This window comes from Arachis ipaensis, chromosome B9 (genome assembly GCF_059453495.1).
Source record: "Arachis ipaensis isolate K30076 ecotype BB chromosome B9, ASM5945349v1, whole genome shotgun sequence".
NCBI classification, from domain to species: Eukaryota; Viridiplantae; Streptophyta; class Magnoliopsida; order Fabales; family Fabaceae; genus Arachis; species Arachis ipaensis.
This window is the reverse complement of record NC_142444.1, coordinates 154,716,114-154,734,094: the sequence shown is the minus strand read 5'-3', so window position 1 is coordinate 154,734,094 and position 17,981 is coordinate 154,716,114. Positions and strand designations below refer to the sequence as shown.

At 33.5% G+C, this 17,981-nt stretch overlaps 2 protein-coding genes and 1 pseudogene across 2 annotated transcripts; 1 reads left to right on the top strand and 2 right to left on the bottom strand.

Moving 5' to 3' along the window:
* Nucleotides 1-219: 219 nt before the first annotated feature.
* LOC110266388 (uncharacterized) lies at nucleotides 220-875 on the bottom strand. Its single transcript, XM_021110933.2, has 3 exons — nucleotides 671-875; nucleotides 408-579; nucleotides 220-311 (listed from the first exon to the last, which is right to left on the bottom strand). The coding sequence occupies exons 1-3, from the start codon at nucleotides 770-772 to the stop codon at nucleotides 220-222; spliced, it is 366 nt and encodes a 121-aa protein (XP_020966592.1). The 5' UTR covers nucleotides 773-875.
* Nucleotides 876-7,420: 6,545 nt separating this feature from the next.
* LOC148546874 (uncharacterized) lies at nucleotides 7,421-9,061 on the bottom strand. Its single transcript, XM_088499410.1, has one exon. The coding sequence runs from the start codon at nucleotides 9,059-9,061 to the stop codon at nucleotides 7,421-7,423; it is 1,641 nt and encodes a 546-aa protein (XP_088355536.1).
* Nucleotides 9,062-10,284: 1,223 nt separating this feature from the next.
* Nucleotides 10,285-11,695, top strand: LOC148546873 (xyloglucan endotransglucosylase/hydrolase protein 22 pseudogene; annotated as a pseudogene).
* Nucleotides 11,696-17,981: the final 6,286 nt, after the last annotated feature.

The window sequence follows — 17,981 nt, the reverse complement described above, 5'->3', positions numbered from 1 at the left end:
ATCCTTTAAGTTACTTAATCTGCTATCAGGTGCAAACGACGAAGATGGTGGAACCCTTGATGTATATGGATGAATAGTTTGAGGAAGAGCCCGCTTGAAAGCCTGTTGAGTTGACTGACTTGTGTTTCCATTCTGTGCATGATATGAAGGTTCTTCTCGACGTGCAACTCTCTGATTCGGTCCATTTTTGCTAGATACAGGTTGAGCACGAAGCTTGATTTAGGAATGATTATTATTAACATTGGAAGAGCTAGCACCTGAAGTACTTGCGCCTCTTGAAAAACTATCGTGCCTTGGCCGTCCACCATAATCTGCACACAACATTACTTATTACTTATATCATGAAAGTGCTTACTAATTTATAAAGAAACTCCATTGAAGGGGAGCATCTAGAACAGATCAACCACCTGAATTCCTTTCAGCAGTAGCCCATTGAGGGAGACTCCTCTTTGGATCTTCTATCTCCTCAAGGTCATCATCTGATGAGCTAATATATATACATTCATCCATGAACTCGGGATAACAATTGTCTTTTCCGTCAGCCAACCTAGAAAGAGAACTAGTAAATACTATGCCAACCTGAATTCAAAAAGCATCATGGAATTGTAATTTAAAATGACAGCAAATAAGAAAAAACAAAAACTTCTCCAAATAAAATGTCTTGTCTCACCACTTTTTTGCAAGGTTTCAATATTAAACCCGAAATCCAACCACCTAAAGAAGAACAAAATCTCCAAGTTGAGTTGACAAAATCATGGATATGGTCCCCCATTGTCGGGCATCTACTTCAACCACTTTCCAGCTTCCTTCCTAACAGCTTATTCATCAGGGAGGAAAATAAAAAATAAATAAGCATAAGAGAAACAGATTGATGAAAAGTTTTTCTTTCAGATAAAAGCTGAAATTTACATCACACAAAATAACAAGTTTCTGAAATCTGGTATCAGCATAGTAAAGGAAAAGAAAAAAGCAATTATCTAGTAACGAAGTCAGAATTCCCAATAATTTACAATGAATAGGATATCCCCTACAAAATTTTTGAATAATTTGAATTCATTATTCCCTTTACATAGAAAGCAAACCAGTCCTTTTATGTGTGTGTTTTGTTGTTTTTTTGTTTTGGGGGTGGGGGGAACATGCCCAGTGTGACGAATAACAACTGCTGTGCCTTCACTGGCCGGTGGGGTTGGCAGCATGGATTATAATTCATAAAACATGATACTATAGTGTGCTATCATAAACCATGTCTAAAAGAGAACACATACTGCAATACAATTAGCAAGATATGGCACTTAAATATTATCCACAACCATAATAAATAATTTTTTATTAACCATGCAGCTCAAAATATTAAAACGTGAGATATTATAATATTCTTAAATTGTAAAGTCTATAGAAAATTAGAAAGTGTTTTTAAAATTTACATAAAAGAATTATCAAATAGAAGCTCACAATAATACGTCTTTAGAACTGACTTGATGGTTCTAGATGAACTTGAGAAGGGGGTTGAATCAAGTTAGCTTAAAATTTAGAGTTTCAAACTCTGTTGCAGTGGAAGCTTAAGTTGTAGGAGATTATTTGAAATTATCTCATACGCAGAACATTAAAAGAGCAGAGAAGAAGAGAAAGGGGCCAGCATGTATCCTGGTTCGGATTCTCAGTACCAAGAATCCTACGTCCAGTCTCCACCACAAACCATGGTAGAATTTCCACTATAATCCTCAGATTACATACACCAATACTTATTGAATTACTCCCTAATTCAACTAGTATCTACCCCCTAAGCTTTCTTCACCAAAGCTTAGCAACCCCAAAGTGCTAACCCAACTTGGAAGGGGAATCTACACAGATTCAATTCTCACCAAGTGCTAACCCAACTTGGCAAGGGGAACTAATCCTAGTTCATAAACCCAGATTACATCAGAAAAACAGTGGCTATTTTGCATCACTCTTGCCTTTTCTCTCTTGGCTTTTGATCCTCACATAATTGCCTTTTTCAAAACAGAAAATAACGCAAGACAGCCATAACAAAAAAATCAGAATTAAGCTTGAGTAGAAGAAAGAGATTCTAGCTCTATGTTAGAGATGGTGCTCTGAATGTGTGTGCTCTCTTTCTTAACTTGAAATGTTGGAGTGAGGCTTGTTATATATCTTCAGCTTGGCTTCATTGTAGCTTCATCCTCTTTGCTTTTCCTTGCTGCCCGTTGGAGCTGGCACAGCTAGCAAGCTGTCATTTTTCATCATGCTCCACTACCCTTGCTGCTGGAGGAGCTCGTCCACCACCTCTGTGGTCCTTGGTTTTGTTTTCTTCCTTGGCATGCTCTTCTTTTTCTTCCTGCTCCATGATCTCTGCCATACGAGGAGCTGCTCCTTGCTTCTGCATATTTGTGTTTTGCTCAACCACCAACAAAGTATTGCTCTGCTATTGTCCTTGGGTTAGTGGGGTGTCCTTGTGTCTTGTTGCTTTGCTAGAGCCCCAGCTGTCCTTGATGTTGACAGATGTCCTTGTCTTTCTTTTCTTTTTGCCAAATGCATAACCTTTTATTCTTTGCTGATCGGTGCAATGAGAATGAGCTTGGCTCTTTTACATTTGCTGAAGTATTAGCTGGTCTAGGACTAAGACAATGTGGACTTGGACATTTGGGCCTGCATCACTAGCTAGCACCCATATTAAACAATATTGGGCTTTCATCCCAATTAAATGTTTGTCATCACAACATAACCCAAAATCAAACTAGGCTCAACAATCTCCCCCTTGATGACAAACATGATAAAATAGGGAAATTAATAACAAATTTAAATGAGTTAAGAACACTTCCCTTTGATTACATTCGGATTGTGAGTTGCTCCCCCTGAATGCTAGCATTACTCCCCCTTAATCATGGCTTACATCTTTTCCTGAACAAAACTTAAAAACAGCCAAGACCAATATTTCCAAATAATATATCACAGTAATGAAAGCACAGAGCAATTAACACTAAGCACAGCAAAGGATGAATCATAGCAGCACAAAACATGATAAATCAAAATATTGTTCTTAACTATTACTATTAATCCCTAAGCCAAAACTAACATTCCTTTTCTTTTCTCCCCCTTTTGTCATCAAGGGAGGAAAGGAAAAACCTGCACAAAATTTGTTAGTGGCTGGTGCATATAGTCCAAGTAGCAGAGTGATTTAGTTACAGTCATCCTAAAGAAAGTAAAATAAACAAGTTCAAAAGGAAGACAAGTCATATTCGCATATGAGATAACAAGAGCTAGGCATCAGAGTTGGATTCATCAGAGGTTCCATCGTCCTCCCCCTCATTGTCATATATGGTGAGGCTAACCTCAACATCCTCCACAAAGTCCCTCAGAATGCGAATCCTTCCTTTGGTCTTCTTGAGATCATTCTCCTCCAAGACTTGATTCCTTTTGCGTTCAGCACCATGATGGAGAAGAAGGTCAGTCAGATTGATAAATTCTTCAAGCACATTCTTCAGAATGCGGGTCATGACCTTGATTGTAGTGGATGTGGAAGGGGAAATCAGAGGATCCTCATCAACAGAGGGAACATTAGTGCTGTCATCAGTTTGGCGACGCTTGGGAGCTGTTTTCTTGACTGCACCACCCCCTTTGATATATGAGTTACAATCTTTTGCAATTTCAGCCCCAAAATCAACATTGTAATAATGAAAAATTTTTGTAAGAAGCATGGCATAAGGTAAAGCATTTTTGGTACTAACACAAGCATGCATATGTCTCACAAGCAAGTAAGCAAAAGAAATAGGAGTTTTAAAGAGAAGAGTAAAGGCTGCATCTTGGAAGTAGGTAAAAATGAAAACTTTAAAATGTTTTGTAAATCATTGAAAGTTACAGCTGTAACCTTTGTACGTTGATACCAGGAGAGAGAAAAAAAATCAAAAGATGCCTAAAGAAAGTAGAACAGACAAAAATTGAAAACCCATTTGAAGAAATGATGTGAAAAAATTGAAGGGGCCCAATTTAAAAAATGAAATGCAGTTGGTAAAACATTAAGAGAGCAAGGCTGAAATGGGCCAAATGGTTTCAATAAAGAAAGCCCAGATGTCGTGAACTGCTCCAGCACTTGAGGTCCATCATTTATTATGGTCAGGTGTGAATCCAGTAGCTTCATAGTGACTTAATGAAGTTAACTCATCATCTGCCAAAAAATCTCACCGCGATTTATGAGACAAAACACAAAAGATCTCATTATTAGAAACATTAAGGAAACAGAGATGAAGTTATAATGCCCAGTTCAGTTCGTAACTTGCAGAACCGCTCCTCTATCAATGGTTTTGTGAAAATATCAGCTAGCTGACCCTCAGAATTAACAAACTGAATATCTAAATTTCCATTTTGCACATGTTCTCTTATAGAATGAAAACGAACTTCAATGTGTTTTGTTCTTGAGTGCAAGACAGGATTTTGGAAATATTAATAGCACTCATGTTGTCACAAAACAATGGAATATTTGAGACATTCAATTTATAGTCAGCTAGTTGAGTTTTCAGCCATAATAATTGAGAACAACAAGAGGAGGATGCAATATACTCAGCTTCGGCAGTTGAAAGTGCTACTGTAGCTTGCTTTTTGCTAGACCAAACAATGAGAGATTTCCCAAGAAAGCAGCACATGCCACTTGTGCTTCTTCTATCAATCCTATCCCCAGCAAAATCTGCATCACAGAAATCCACTAATTGAAAAGAATCAGTCTTAGGAAACCATAACCCATAATTAGTGGTACCAAGTACATATCGGATGATCCTCTTGACAGCAGAGAAATGTGACTCCTTAGGCTTTGATTGAAACCTTGAGCAAACTCCAACACTTTGGATGATATCAGGCCTTGAGGAGGTTAGATACATTAGGGATCCAATCATCCCTCTGTAACGTGTCTCATCAACATCTCTACCATGTTCATCCTTATCAAGCTTGATGTTAGGATGCATGGGGGTTCTCATAGGCTTAGCACAGTCCAGCCCAAACTTCTTGACAAGTTCCTTTGCATATTTTTCTTGATGGATGAATATGCCTTCAGCAGTTTGCTTGATTTGCAAGCCTAGGAAGAAATTGAGTTCTCCCATCATGCTCATATAAAATTCATTGGTCATAAGCTTAGCAAAATCTGCACACAAATCCTCATTAGCTGAACCAAATATAATATCATCAACATAAACTTGCACAAGAATAAAATGATCATGATAGTTCCTAATAAATAAAGTGGTGTCAGTGGCTCCTCTTTGAAAATTATTTTTCAACAAAAATGAGCTAAGCCTCTCATACCAAGCTCTAGGAGCTTGTCTCAAACCATATAAGGCCTTAGCTAGTTTGAAAACATGGTTAGGAAAAGATTTGTTTTCAAACCCAGGTGGTTGAGCCACATAAACCTCTCTATCTATTATGCCATTGAGAAAAGCACACTTTACGTCCATTTGGAATAGCTTGAAACCACAATGAGCTGCATAAGCAAGTAGCAATCTGATGGCTTCCATTCTAGCTACAGGCGCAAAGGACTCATCGAAGTCGATCCCTTCCTCTTGATCATATCCTTGAGCCACCAATCTAGCTTTGTTTCAGACTATGGATCCATCTTCACCCAGTTTGTTTCTGAAAATCCATTTAGTGCCAGTGACTTTCTTTCCATTTGGATAAGGCACTAATGACCAAACCTGATTCTTCTCAAATTGCTGTAATTCTTCCTTCATAGCTAACACCCATGAAGGATCAGCAAGAGCTTCTTGAATGTTCTGAGGTTCAATCTTTGATAAAAGAGCAATGTTGTTGGATTCGGCTCTTTTAAAAGATGAACGAGTAGTCCTACCAGTGGATGGATTTCCTATTATGAACTCCTCAGGATAGTTTTTCAGAAACCTCCATTCTCTTGGTCTTCTTGACTGGTTTGAGGATTCAGATTCCTCTTGGTCAACAATGGCCTCTGCATCAATATTTTCTGCAGAAACAGGAGATAATTCCAAATTGTCTCCTGCAGAATTGGGATTTTCGTTGCTAGCAGGTACAACTTCATGAGAACTTGGATTTTGTGGAACAGGTTCACTATTCTTAGGTACTTCAACTTCAAAACCTGGACTATCATCAATGAAAACACTAGGAACAGAGTTAGATTCACAGAATGTGACATGCATGGTTTCCTCAACAGTTTTGGAGTTCTTGTTATAAACTCTATAGGCCTTGCTATTAGTGGAATAACCAAGAAAAATTCCTTCATGTGTTTTGGGATCAAGTTTTCCTAAATTTTCTTTGATGTTCAAAATGAAACACTTGCAGCCAAACACATGAAAATAACTAAGATTAGGAGGATGCCCTTTCCAAAGTTCATATGGGGTTCTCTTCAAAAACTTCCTAATGATGGTTCTATTTAAAACATAGCAGGCTGTGTTCACAGCCTCAGCCCATAAGAACTTGGGGATTTCATATTCACATAACATAGCTCTAGCCATTTCTTGTAAACTTCTATTTCTTCTTTCCACAACACCATTTTGTTGAGGTGTTCTTGGACAAGAGAAGTTATGTGATATGCCTTGTTCATCACAAAAAGATTCAAAAAATTGATTTTCAAATTCTTTACCATGATCACTTCTAATTGAAACAATTTTTAAACCTTTTTCATTTTGAACCTTTTTACTGAATTTCTCAAAAACTGAAAAAGCCTCATGTTTATTAGCAAGAAAGAACACCCAGCCAAATCTAGTATAGTCATCCACAATTACCATGCCATAACTCTTTCCTCCAAGACTTTGAGTCCTAGTTGGTCCAAACAGATCAAGATGTAACAACTCCAATGGTTTCTTAGTAGAGACATCTTCCTTGGGTTTGAAAGAGGTTTTAATTTGTTTACCCATTTGACAAGCATCACAAATGATGTCCTTATCAAATTTTATATTAGGAAGACCTCTAACTAAGCCTCTTTTTACAAGCTTAGAGATTTGGAACATGCTAGCATGTCCTAACCTCTTATGCCACATCCATTTTTCAGATTCCATTGAAGAGAAACAAGTTACATTTTGAACTTTTAGATCATCTAGAGTGATACCATAAACATTGTCATTTCTTTTGGCAACAAATAAAATAGCCCCTGTTTTCTCATTTATGACTCTACAATCAGATTTTCTAAAGGTTACAGCATATCCAAGATCACACAATTGACTTATGCTCAATAGATTATGCTTTAACCCATCAACAAAAAAGACACTATCAATGCAAGTTGAAAAATCTTTGCCAACCTTACCAATGGCAATTATTTTACCTTTACTATTATCTCCAAAAGTGACAAATCCTCCATTATACTTGTTGAGTTTAATGAAGAAAGTATCCCTTCCGGTCATATGCCTTGAACATCCACTATCAAGATACCACATGTCCATTTTCTTCTTGGATGCAAGGCAAACCTGCATGTTCTTCAACTAACCTTAGGTATCCAAATCCATTTGGATCCTTTGATGTGAAAGCTTCTTGGTTGCCCAAGAGCATTATAATCATGAACAACTTTATATAATTTACTATCATTACCAAAAGACTTAAGAAAGATGAAACATTGAGGAGGATCATGACCATTTCTATTGCACTTGTAGCAATGATTCTTGCTTACTGATTTTTGAGGTTTGCTGAATCCTTTTGGTTTGAAAAGCTTGGAAGAGGAGGCTTCAGATTTTTTAAAGTTTTGTTTGAAAACAGCCTTGTTTTCCTCTATGAATCCAAGTCCAGATTTTTCAGATCCAAACATTTGACTAGCAAGTAGTTTGTTCAGATTTTGAGAACCTTGAACAAACTTTGCTAAGTCTTCATTCAAATTTTTTATTTGTTCATTCAGCTTTTTGTTTTCAGAAATCAAATCAGTGGAAGCAGTAACTTCATGCTTGAGTTTGTATTTTTCTAATTCAGCTTGCAAGGCAATGTTTTCTTCTTTTAAAAAATTTTCATTGCTAGTTTCATTTGCCTTAATCTTTTTCAAAAGGAGATCATTTTCTGTCCTCAAAGCCTCATTTTCTTTCTTACATTTAGCATACTTATCCAAGATTTTCTTAGAGTTCACAGAAATGTCTTTGATAATGTAGTGCAGTTCATCAATAGATAAGTCAGAGAGATCTACCTCATCTTCATCATTATGATCTGCCATCAGACATAGTTGAGCTTCTTGATCTGAGCTCTCTGAGCTGGTGTCGTTCTCCAAGTCCTCCCATGTTGCCATCATCACCTTCTTTTTGTCTTTCTTGGATTTTTCGTCTTTCTTAAGTTGAGGGCAATCTGACTTGAAGTGACCAGGCTCCTTGCAGTGATGGCATGTGAACTTAACTTGATCTTTCTTGACATATTTGGATGAGGAGCTTCCTTTGCCTTTGTTTTTGTATCTCAGTAGTCTTTTCATTTTTCTTGCAAAGAGCACCATTTCTTCATCTGAGAAACTGTCATCAGATTCTTCTCCTTGGGCTGTCATTCTTGATTTTAGTGTTATACTTTTCTTTTTGTCATCTTTGTCTTGAGACATGTGAGTGGTTTCATAAGCCAACAGCTTGCCTCTCAGCTCATCAAAGGTGATTTTGATCAAATCATTCCTTTCAGAGATGGCTGTGCTTTTCACTTCCCATTTCTTAGTAAGACTTCTCAGAATCTTCCTTACCAAGGTTTCTTCAGAGTAGTTTCTTCCCATGGCGTCCAGATTGTTGATGATTATTGAGAACCTTTCGAACATTTGATCGATGCTCTCATCCTCCTTCATACTGAACATTTCATACTCCTTCATCAGCATGTCAATTCTGGTCTCCCTCACTTGCTTAGTGCCTTCATGAGTGAGTCTGAGCTTATCCCAGATTTCTTTAGCCGTTTTGCACCTTGACACTTTTCTGAACTCTTCAAAACTGATTGCACAATGCATCAGGTTGATTGCCTTGGCATTTAGTTCAACCTTCTTTTCTTCATCTGTCCATTCGCTGTCCTCCTTTGCCACAACTTCTCCATCAGCATTCTGTTTGGTGGGAACGTCTGGACCATTGAGAATGATCTTCCAGATGTTGTAGTCGATCGACTGCACGAAGATTCTCATTCTTTCTTTTCAGTAAGAGTAGTTGCTGCCATTGAAGTAGGGATGTCTATTATTGGACTGCCCTTCAGTGAGAGTGAAAGCCACGATATTGGGATTCATGTTGTTGGCCATGGATCTTAGCTCCAAGCTGTGAAGCTTGACTCCTTGAGACCTTGCTCCTGATACCAATTGATGGTTCTAGATGAACTTGAGAAGGGGGGTTGAATCAAGTTAGCTTAAAATTTAGAGTTTCAAACTCTGTTGCAGTGGAAGCTTAAGTTGTAGGAGATTATTTGAAATTATCTCATACGCAGAACATTAAAAGAGCAGAGAAGGAGAGAAAGGGGCCAGCATGTATCTTGGTTCGGATTCTCAGTACCAAGAATCCTACGTCCAGTCTCCACCACAAACCATGGTGGAATTTCCACTATAATCCTCAGATTACATACACCAATACTTATTGAATTACTCCCTAATTCAACTAGTATCTACCCCCTAAGCTTTCTTCACCAAAGCTTAGCAACCCCAAAGTGCTAACCTAACTTGGAAGGGGAATCTACACAGATTCAATTCTCACCAAGTGCTAACCCAACTTGGCAAGGGGAACTAATCCTAGTTCATAAACCCAGATTACATCAGAAAAACAGTGGCTATTTTGCATCACTCTTGCCTTTTCTCTCTTGGCTTTTGATCCTCACATAATTGCCTTTTTCAAAACAGAAAATAACGCAAGACAGCCATAACAAAAAAATCAGAATTAAGCTTGAGTAGAAGAAAGAGATTCTAGCTCTATGTTAGAGATGGTGCTCTGAATGTGTGTGCTCTCTTTCTTAACTTGAAATGTTGGAGTGAGGCTTGTTATATATCTTCAGCTTGGCTTCATTGTAGCTTCATCCTCTTTGCTTTTCCTTGCTGCCCGTTGGAGCTGGCACAGCTAGCAAGCTGTCATTTTTCATCCTGCTCCACTACCCTTACTGCTGGAGGAGCTCGTCCACCACCTCTGTGGTCCTTGGTTTTGTTTTCTTCCTTGGCATGCTCTTTTTTTTCTTCCTGCTCCATGATCTCTGCCATACGAGGAGCTGCTCCTTGCTTCTGCATATTTGTGTTTTGCTCAACCACCAACAAAGTATTGCTCTGCTATTGTCCTTGGGTTAGTGGGGTGTCCTTGTGTCTTGTTGCTTTGCTAGAGCCCCAGCTGTCCTTGATGTTGACAGATGTCCTTGTCTTTCTTTTCTTTTTACCAAATGCATAACCTTTTATTCTTTGCTGATCGGTGCAATGAGAATGAGCTTGGCTCTTTTACATTTGCTGAAGTACTAGCTGGTCTAGGACTAAGGCAATGTGGACTTGGACATTTGGGCCTGCATCACTAGCACCCATATTAAACAATATTGGGCTTTCATCCCAATTAAATGTTTGTCATCACAACATAACCCAAAATCAAAATAGGCTCAACATGACTCAATAAAGATAATAATAAAATAGGTTCTGTAGAACATACCAGATCAGAAGTCACCGAAACATTTAACATAGTCCATTTCGAATCAAAAGAATTGATTGAATGAGCCAAAAAAATCTTTAATTTTTTATAAATTCAGGTTAGAGTTCACACAGAGACCACCACCGCTCTGTTAATAATTTAATAAACCACTGAAACAAAATAAAAAATGACACAAACTAAATTCTAACACATTACCAATGTGTCACTATAAATATTGTAGCACACCAATTTACTTCTCATCACAAATAAATATGAATTATTGTGTTGTGTCTCACATAAACAAAAATCTGTTTTGTCCAATGGCTGCTGCAATAATAATGATGCATTGATTGTGATTGTCATAACATTGTTCCTAATAATCACTTTGCCTTCTTCTTCCATGGCTGGTAGCAATTTCAACCAACAAGTTGATATCACTTGGCGATGGTAGAGGTAAGATTTTCAATAGTGGTAAGATTCTTATCCTGTCTCTAGACACCTTCTGGCTCTGGCTTCCAGTCCAAGAATCTTATCCTTAAAAAATTCGTCATTAACCTATTCATAATAAATTAACGAGGGTAATTAAACTTAAAAAAAAAGTGTTTGTAATACGACTTCTTATTATATTCTCTCTCATCTTTCTTGTTACCTGTTCTTTTATTCTCATCTCCTAAATCTCAAGTATTCCATATACAGAAGTTCACACATTCATTTTTCATTGAAATAATATTAGAGTAATAAACTACTCAGACTAATTCAAAACTCAGGTTTTATATTGATGGGAGACCAATAAGGGAGTTCAAGAACTTAGAAGGTGTTGGTGTTCCCTACCCAAATTACCAACCAATGAAATTGTATTCAAGCCTGTCGAACGCTGATGATTGGGCAACAAGAGGAGGGCTTGTGAAGATAGATTGGAGCCAAGCTCCATTCACAGCTTCCTTCAAGAACTTGAAAGCCAATGGTTGTGTTTGGTCCAATGGTGTTTCTTCATGCAACTTATCATCATCAAACTCCTCTGATAATAACAACTCTTGGCTCTCTCAACAGCTTGATTCAAACGGTCAGAGGAAGCTCAAATGGTTGCAGAAGAATTACATGATTTACAATTACTGCTCAGACATTAACCGATTCCCTAGGGCCTCCCTCTTGAATGCACGCTCCGAACCACCTGATTTCAAATTCCGTGTTCCCCAATTCATTCTGCAGTTTAAATTATTTGTATAATGTTCCATTGTAATGTAACACTAACAGTTTAGTTAATAAAACAATAATAATACTTTTTTTTTACTAGCAGTAATTAGTAAACAAGACCACTACTGCTGGTGGTTTTATTATTATTATTTAGGGGAGCAGAATGAATGTGGTTTGTGCACTTATAAGCTAACGAATCATCGTTTGTTGCATGTTTTTTAATTTTTATTCTCGGCAAGCGTTACAAGCAGTGAAGCAGTTTAAGTGGTTGTTGTTTAACGTTTAACAAGTTAGCAGAGAATAAGGACAAAAAAAAAGGGTAGCACGAAGAGGCAAACCACTAGCCATCTACACACTGCCGAAAAAGTGAACGGCTCTGTCATCATCGTATTGTTTTAATTTGTTTCGGAAAATGTTAGAATAGGCAATTGGTTTTTAACTGGTACTGAATAATTTAATAACTGGTAATAAATAATTTAATAGTGATACACACACAATCCCTTAGTTTATGCAATGAGATGCTTATCCATGCTTTACAAAAAGGAGCTCAAAGAGTAGGTGAATTTTAACCATTCATCCCAGCATTTCATATAGATATAATCAGTATATATATTGAGCTTAGGCATGTGCAAGTCCATTTGAATTATATAATTGCAATTTCAATGAAAGACTATCTAGTGTTAGGGAGCAGGAGAAGTTCGAATATGTTACTGCTACTGGTGCAGGCACTAACTCGGGTAAAATAAATATAAAATCATGCATATATTATTTTGCAAGGTAGCATATGAAGTTAGAGTGGTATAATATTTGACTTCATCATATCACTCACTTTTATCAAAAGAAAAAAAAATTAACTAGAGGATGCAATTAAAAAAAAAAAACAATTTCAGCTGTAAAGCAAACGCAATCACTCAGAAAAATTTTTCTAATTATTTACTTTATTTTTCTATTTCTAATTTTAAAAACAATAAGGGAGTAAAGTATTTGATAACACCATGGTTTATAAATGCTTCATAGATAACATATCATATATTACTCTGAATAATGAACACGAGAGTTGGAGAATGTGTGATGGTTTGTGTCCACGATAGTTGCCTTCTTACGATGAAAGAAAAAGAATTGTTATAAAAGCTACCCAATAAAAGAGTAATTGATAAATAAATGATATTTTCTTCTAGCATATATGATCTTTTATAGTGGTAATATAAAAATGGAAAGAATAAAATTTTGTATTTTTATATTAGGAATAGAAATTGATATTTATTCTAATAAAATTAAATAATTAATTAGTTATAATTCATGTATTTAAATAAATAAAATAAATAAAATAAAAATATTTTTAAGAATTAATCAAATCAATTAGTTAATACAAATAATTAGTATAATTGATTTTATTTAATTTATTGAATTCAAAAAAATAAATTAAGAAATAATTGATTAATTAATTAATTGATATAATTAATTTATTATAATTGATTAGATTTAATAAATTAAAAAAATAAATAGGAAAATAGGAGACAATGATTTTTTTAACTAAATTAATCTATATTTATTGTATTTAATCAGTGTAAGTAGCAAATTATCTATGTTATTATGTACCTTATAAATTAATGAATTAAAATAATTGATATAATAAATTACAATTAATTGATTGATATAAATTATAATAAATTGTGTGATATTTAAATATCTAATCAAATTAATTAATTGATATAATTATTTTATTGTAATAAATTATATTCAATGAATTATAAAAAATAAATTAAAAAACACGCTCAGAAATATGTTACGTCAGCTCTATCATTAAGCGTAGAAATTCAATTTTTATATAATAGAAATATACATTCTTATATATGTTATAGAAATATGATTTGATTCTATTAACTTGCCAAATTTTTTTAATTTGTCACGTATATTCAGTGTGGAATTATAATTTTTCTAAAATAAATTTAGAAGAGAGGTGCTTTCATTTTGGAGAGAAAATAAATTTATAAAGAATTAACACCTCACTCTCATTAGTTGATAATGTATTAAATATTGATTTTATATAATTATAATAAAAATATTTTTCTAAATTAATATAATTAGGCATTATTCATTTAATGCTAATTGTAATATAATTGTAATAAAGATATTTTTCTAAAATAAATTTAGAAGAGAGAATAGTGCTTTCAATTTTAGTATATTAAGTAGAAGTAGATTATTATTATTATTATTATTATTATTATTATTATTATTATTATTATTATTATTATTATTATTGATTAATAATTGATAAGTAATTTAATAATGTATTAAATATTGATTTTATATAATTATAATAATGATATTTTCTTAAATTAGTATAATTATATATTATCATTAAATGCATTTATTTTAGAAGAAAAATAGATTCATGAGGAATTGACACTTTATTTTTATTATTTGGGAGAAAATTTAATTTTAGTATATTAAATAGATAAATTTAAAATATAAGGAGTAATAATTCTAAATCGATGATGGTGATAAATCCAATTGAACTGATATATTGATATATAATTAGATAATAGCTGGATTAGCTTATTAAATTATTATCATTATCATTATTATATATTATCTTAAAACATGTAATATTATGACGCTAACAAAATTGACCTAATGTATTATGATGTTAGTATGCATATTTTTTTAAAATATTTTAATTAAAAAATATTTTTTTTTAAATTTATAAAGAAAATAGTATTTAATAACTAAAACTAATTTTTAATTATTTTAATAAATATAAATTATAAAGAACTAATTTGGTGCACAGGTAACAATGACATAGTGGATGACACGTTGACAAAAAGCATTGCGACACGTGACATACCCATCCAGGTCAGCATGCCACGTGTTGTTGACTGACACGTCATCGTACCGTTACACGTGGCTAAATTATGAGGTGACCCATGTCACTAAAAAGTCAACGTCATTAAGCCACGTCAGCGCATTGTTAACCGAAAATGGGTGGGTCAGAGACTACTATGGTGCAATTTTTTCAATCTCAAAGATGTAATTGGTGCAATTGAAATTTTAAAGACAATTTTGATGCACGGCCTCAATCTCAGAACCACTATAGGGATTTACTCTAAATACTTAGTATAAAAGATATGCAATTTTTTTTTCTCTAAATAATATTTTATAGCTTCTTTTTCTTTAGAATAATAATAAAATTCTTGAAGTCATTTAACTTGGTATTCTGTGTATATTGAAGTTATCTAACTTGGTATTCCGTGTATCTGAAATTAGAAAAATAATAAAATTTTTGAAATCATCTAACTTGATATTCTGTGTATGTGAAATAAGGTGGCCAAAACACTTGACACCATGCACGGGTTTAATTGGTTTTACCTTAAGCACTCTTTGATTTTCTATTTGTATATAAATCAAATTTATGGTAAACACATTTTTAACAGTTTTACACAAACACGACAATCAAGACTTAAATGGTGGTTAAAATATTTAGACACCATCCACAAATTTAATTGGCCAGTGGATTAATTAACTAACTCAACTAATACTCTAACAAGTTGTACATGTATTTTTAAAATTTAAAATAATTTTAATATAAATAAAATAATAATTTATTTTTATTTTATAAATTTTCATCTAAAATAATAGTGATTTGATAATTTTATATTAAAATCAAAAAATAAAAATGCGATCAAAGACGGTAGGATTATAATTACAATTATAAAAATTTTTGTAAAAAATATTATTTGTTATATTAATTTTAATTCTTGTATAAAATAATATTTTTACTAGTCATCAAAACAATACACATAATACACTAAATATATTTAGGTGTACTTATAAAAAAAGATGATTAATACTTTGAAAAAAAATTATGTTGAGTTAATAAATTAACTAAATTAATTTGATGATGACAAATATTATTTTATTGGATAAATTAATCAATTAGCTTTTAATTGAATTTGATTAAGTGTGGCAGACCAAAGAAAAAACAAAGCAACAGTCCAATTGGATGGAAAATAAAAACAAGGCTGGTGGGTTACAAAACAATAACAGCCCAAAGAAATAAAAGTAATGAAATCAGATGGGCCAAAGAAACCAAACAGATTGCATGAATCATAACCAACCCAAGTCCGATTTCATATCTCAAGCAAATCCCTCCAAATTGCTTTCACCAAAAGTAATGTTCACCTTTTTCCTATTCGGTTAGAACTTAGAGAAAGAGAGAGAAAGTTTAGTCTCTAAATTGTTCACCAAAGAAGAAATAAAGAGAAGGATTAAGCAAGAAAGGCACAAGTCTAATCACCCATTTCAAACCACACCAAGTTAAGGCAGAGGTCAAAGGTAACTTATTTCCTCTTGCATGTATCATGCTTTCTTCTCCTCTTTCCCAACTCTCTGCCAGTCCATATTGGGATACATGGAAAAGATGACCTCTGATCAACACTGCTATGAATCTATGATTAAATGCGTGTCTTGGGGACCAAGTAGTATTTCAATGGTTCATATCTGATTTACCATTGGAAGACTGATTCTCTTTGCTTCTCTGAGACTTTCGGTCAATTAAGAGAAAGTCACATCAAAGTTTCTAATTTGAGAATTAATGGAAGAAAGGTAAAAAGTAATTTGGTGAAGCTCACGGCTTGAGAAGTTGACCTAGGAGAGAGCAACTTAGCAACATACAAGAAGATACAAAAGAAGATTTTTCATCATTTAGAAGCCAATGAGAGATAATCGGGGTTTTTGAGGTTTATGTTCTGAGAAGAATTATGTGAAGAAGTTCATCAATTTGGACAGTGCTTCCTAGTCAAAGGAGCATTCCGCCAGAATGAGGAACTAAATCAGAGGCAAGTAAATCTGGTTTATCACATAGCAAAGAGGCTATTGAAGCATTAATCTCCTTCATGTTTTACAGATTGTAATTTTCTTTTTAATATTTATCTTTCTGTAATTTCTTGAGGTAAAAGACAGAATGAGAGAGCTCAAGTAAAAGCCTAAGAGTGAAAAGAGACAGAGTGATACACTTGAGTGAAAAGTATAGAGTGATTTCAGATTTCTTTAGGTTGATTATGTGTCTTGTATCTTGTACAAGTGAGGTATCCCTTTCTTAGTTGGGTTAGCACTAAGAGTGAAGAGTTAGGTATTAGCATAACAAAGTCAAGTTAGATTAGAACTTGAGAGTGAAAGAATTGTGTCAATCCTGTAAAATTGGTGTATGTAATACTTTAAATATAGTGAACAGTGGTAGAGACTAGATGTAGATTGCATTGCACAAGGCAACCGAACCAGAATACATGATGGTGTAGCTTCTCTCTTCCCTTCTCTATTCTATTTTCTGATATTCATGAGACAAAATGAAATCGTCTCATAAATTTTCTGCTACTAAGTTCAAATAGAATCAAAATAAAAGTTTGTTTTAAAGGGTTATTTTATTAAAATTAAAGAAAGTAATAGATTCAACCACTTTCTCTGAGTCTTCTAAAACCTTATAATTATAAGATGAAGAAACTACCATGATTAAGATTATTAATTTGTTATTATTTATGAATTTAAGATATTTCAGTGTAATAAATTTGATTATATATTATAAACCTCTATATTTAGAGAGATAAAGTTACTAAAATTTTATTAAAATATCTCAAATGTAAAAATATAAAGAAATAGTTTTTTTAGAAGTTTAAATACTTAGTATAAGAAGTATGAAAAAAAATTCTCTAGATAATATTTTACCGTTTCTTTCTCTTAAGAATAATAATAAAATTTTTGAAACTATCTAACTTGGTATTCCATGTATCTGAAATAAAATGGTCAAAACACTTAAACACCATGCACAAATTTAATTGGCTTTACCTTAAGCATTCTTCCACTTTCCAACTTTATGTGTGTATATAAATCAAATTTTTGGTAAACACAATTTCAACAATTTTACACAAATAGAATGATAAAGATTTAAATGGTGGTGAAAACACTTAGACACTATGAGAAGATTTAATTGGCCGATGGATTAATTCACTAACTCAACTAGTACTGTAACAAGTTGTACATCTGTTTTTAATATTTAAAATAATTTTAATATAAATAAAATAATAATTTTTTATTTTATAAATTATCATTTAAAATAATAGTAATTTCATAATTTTATATAAAAATTAAAAAATACGAATGTCATAAGAGACGGTAGGATTATAATTACAATTATAAAAATTTCTGTAAAAAATATTATTTGTTATATTAATTTTAATTCTTGTATAAAATAATATTTTTACTAGTCATAAA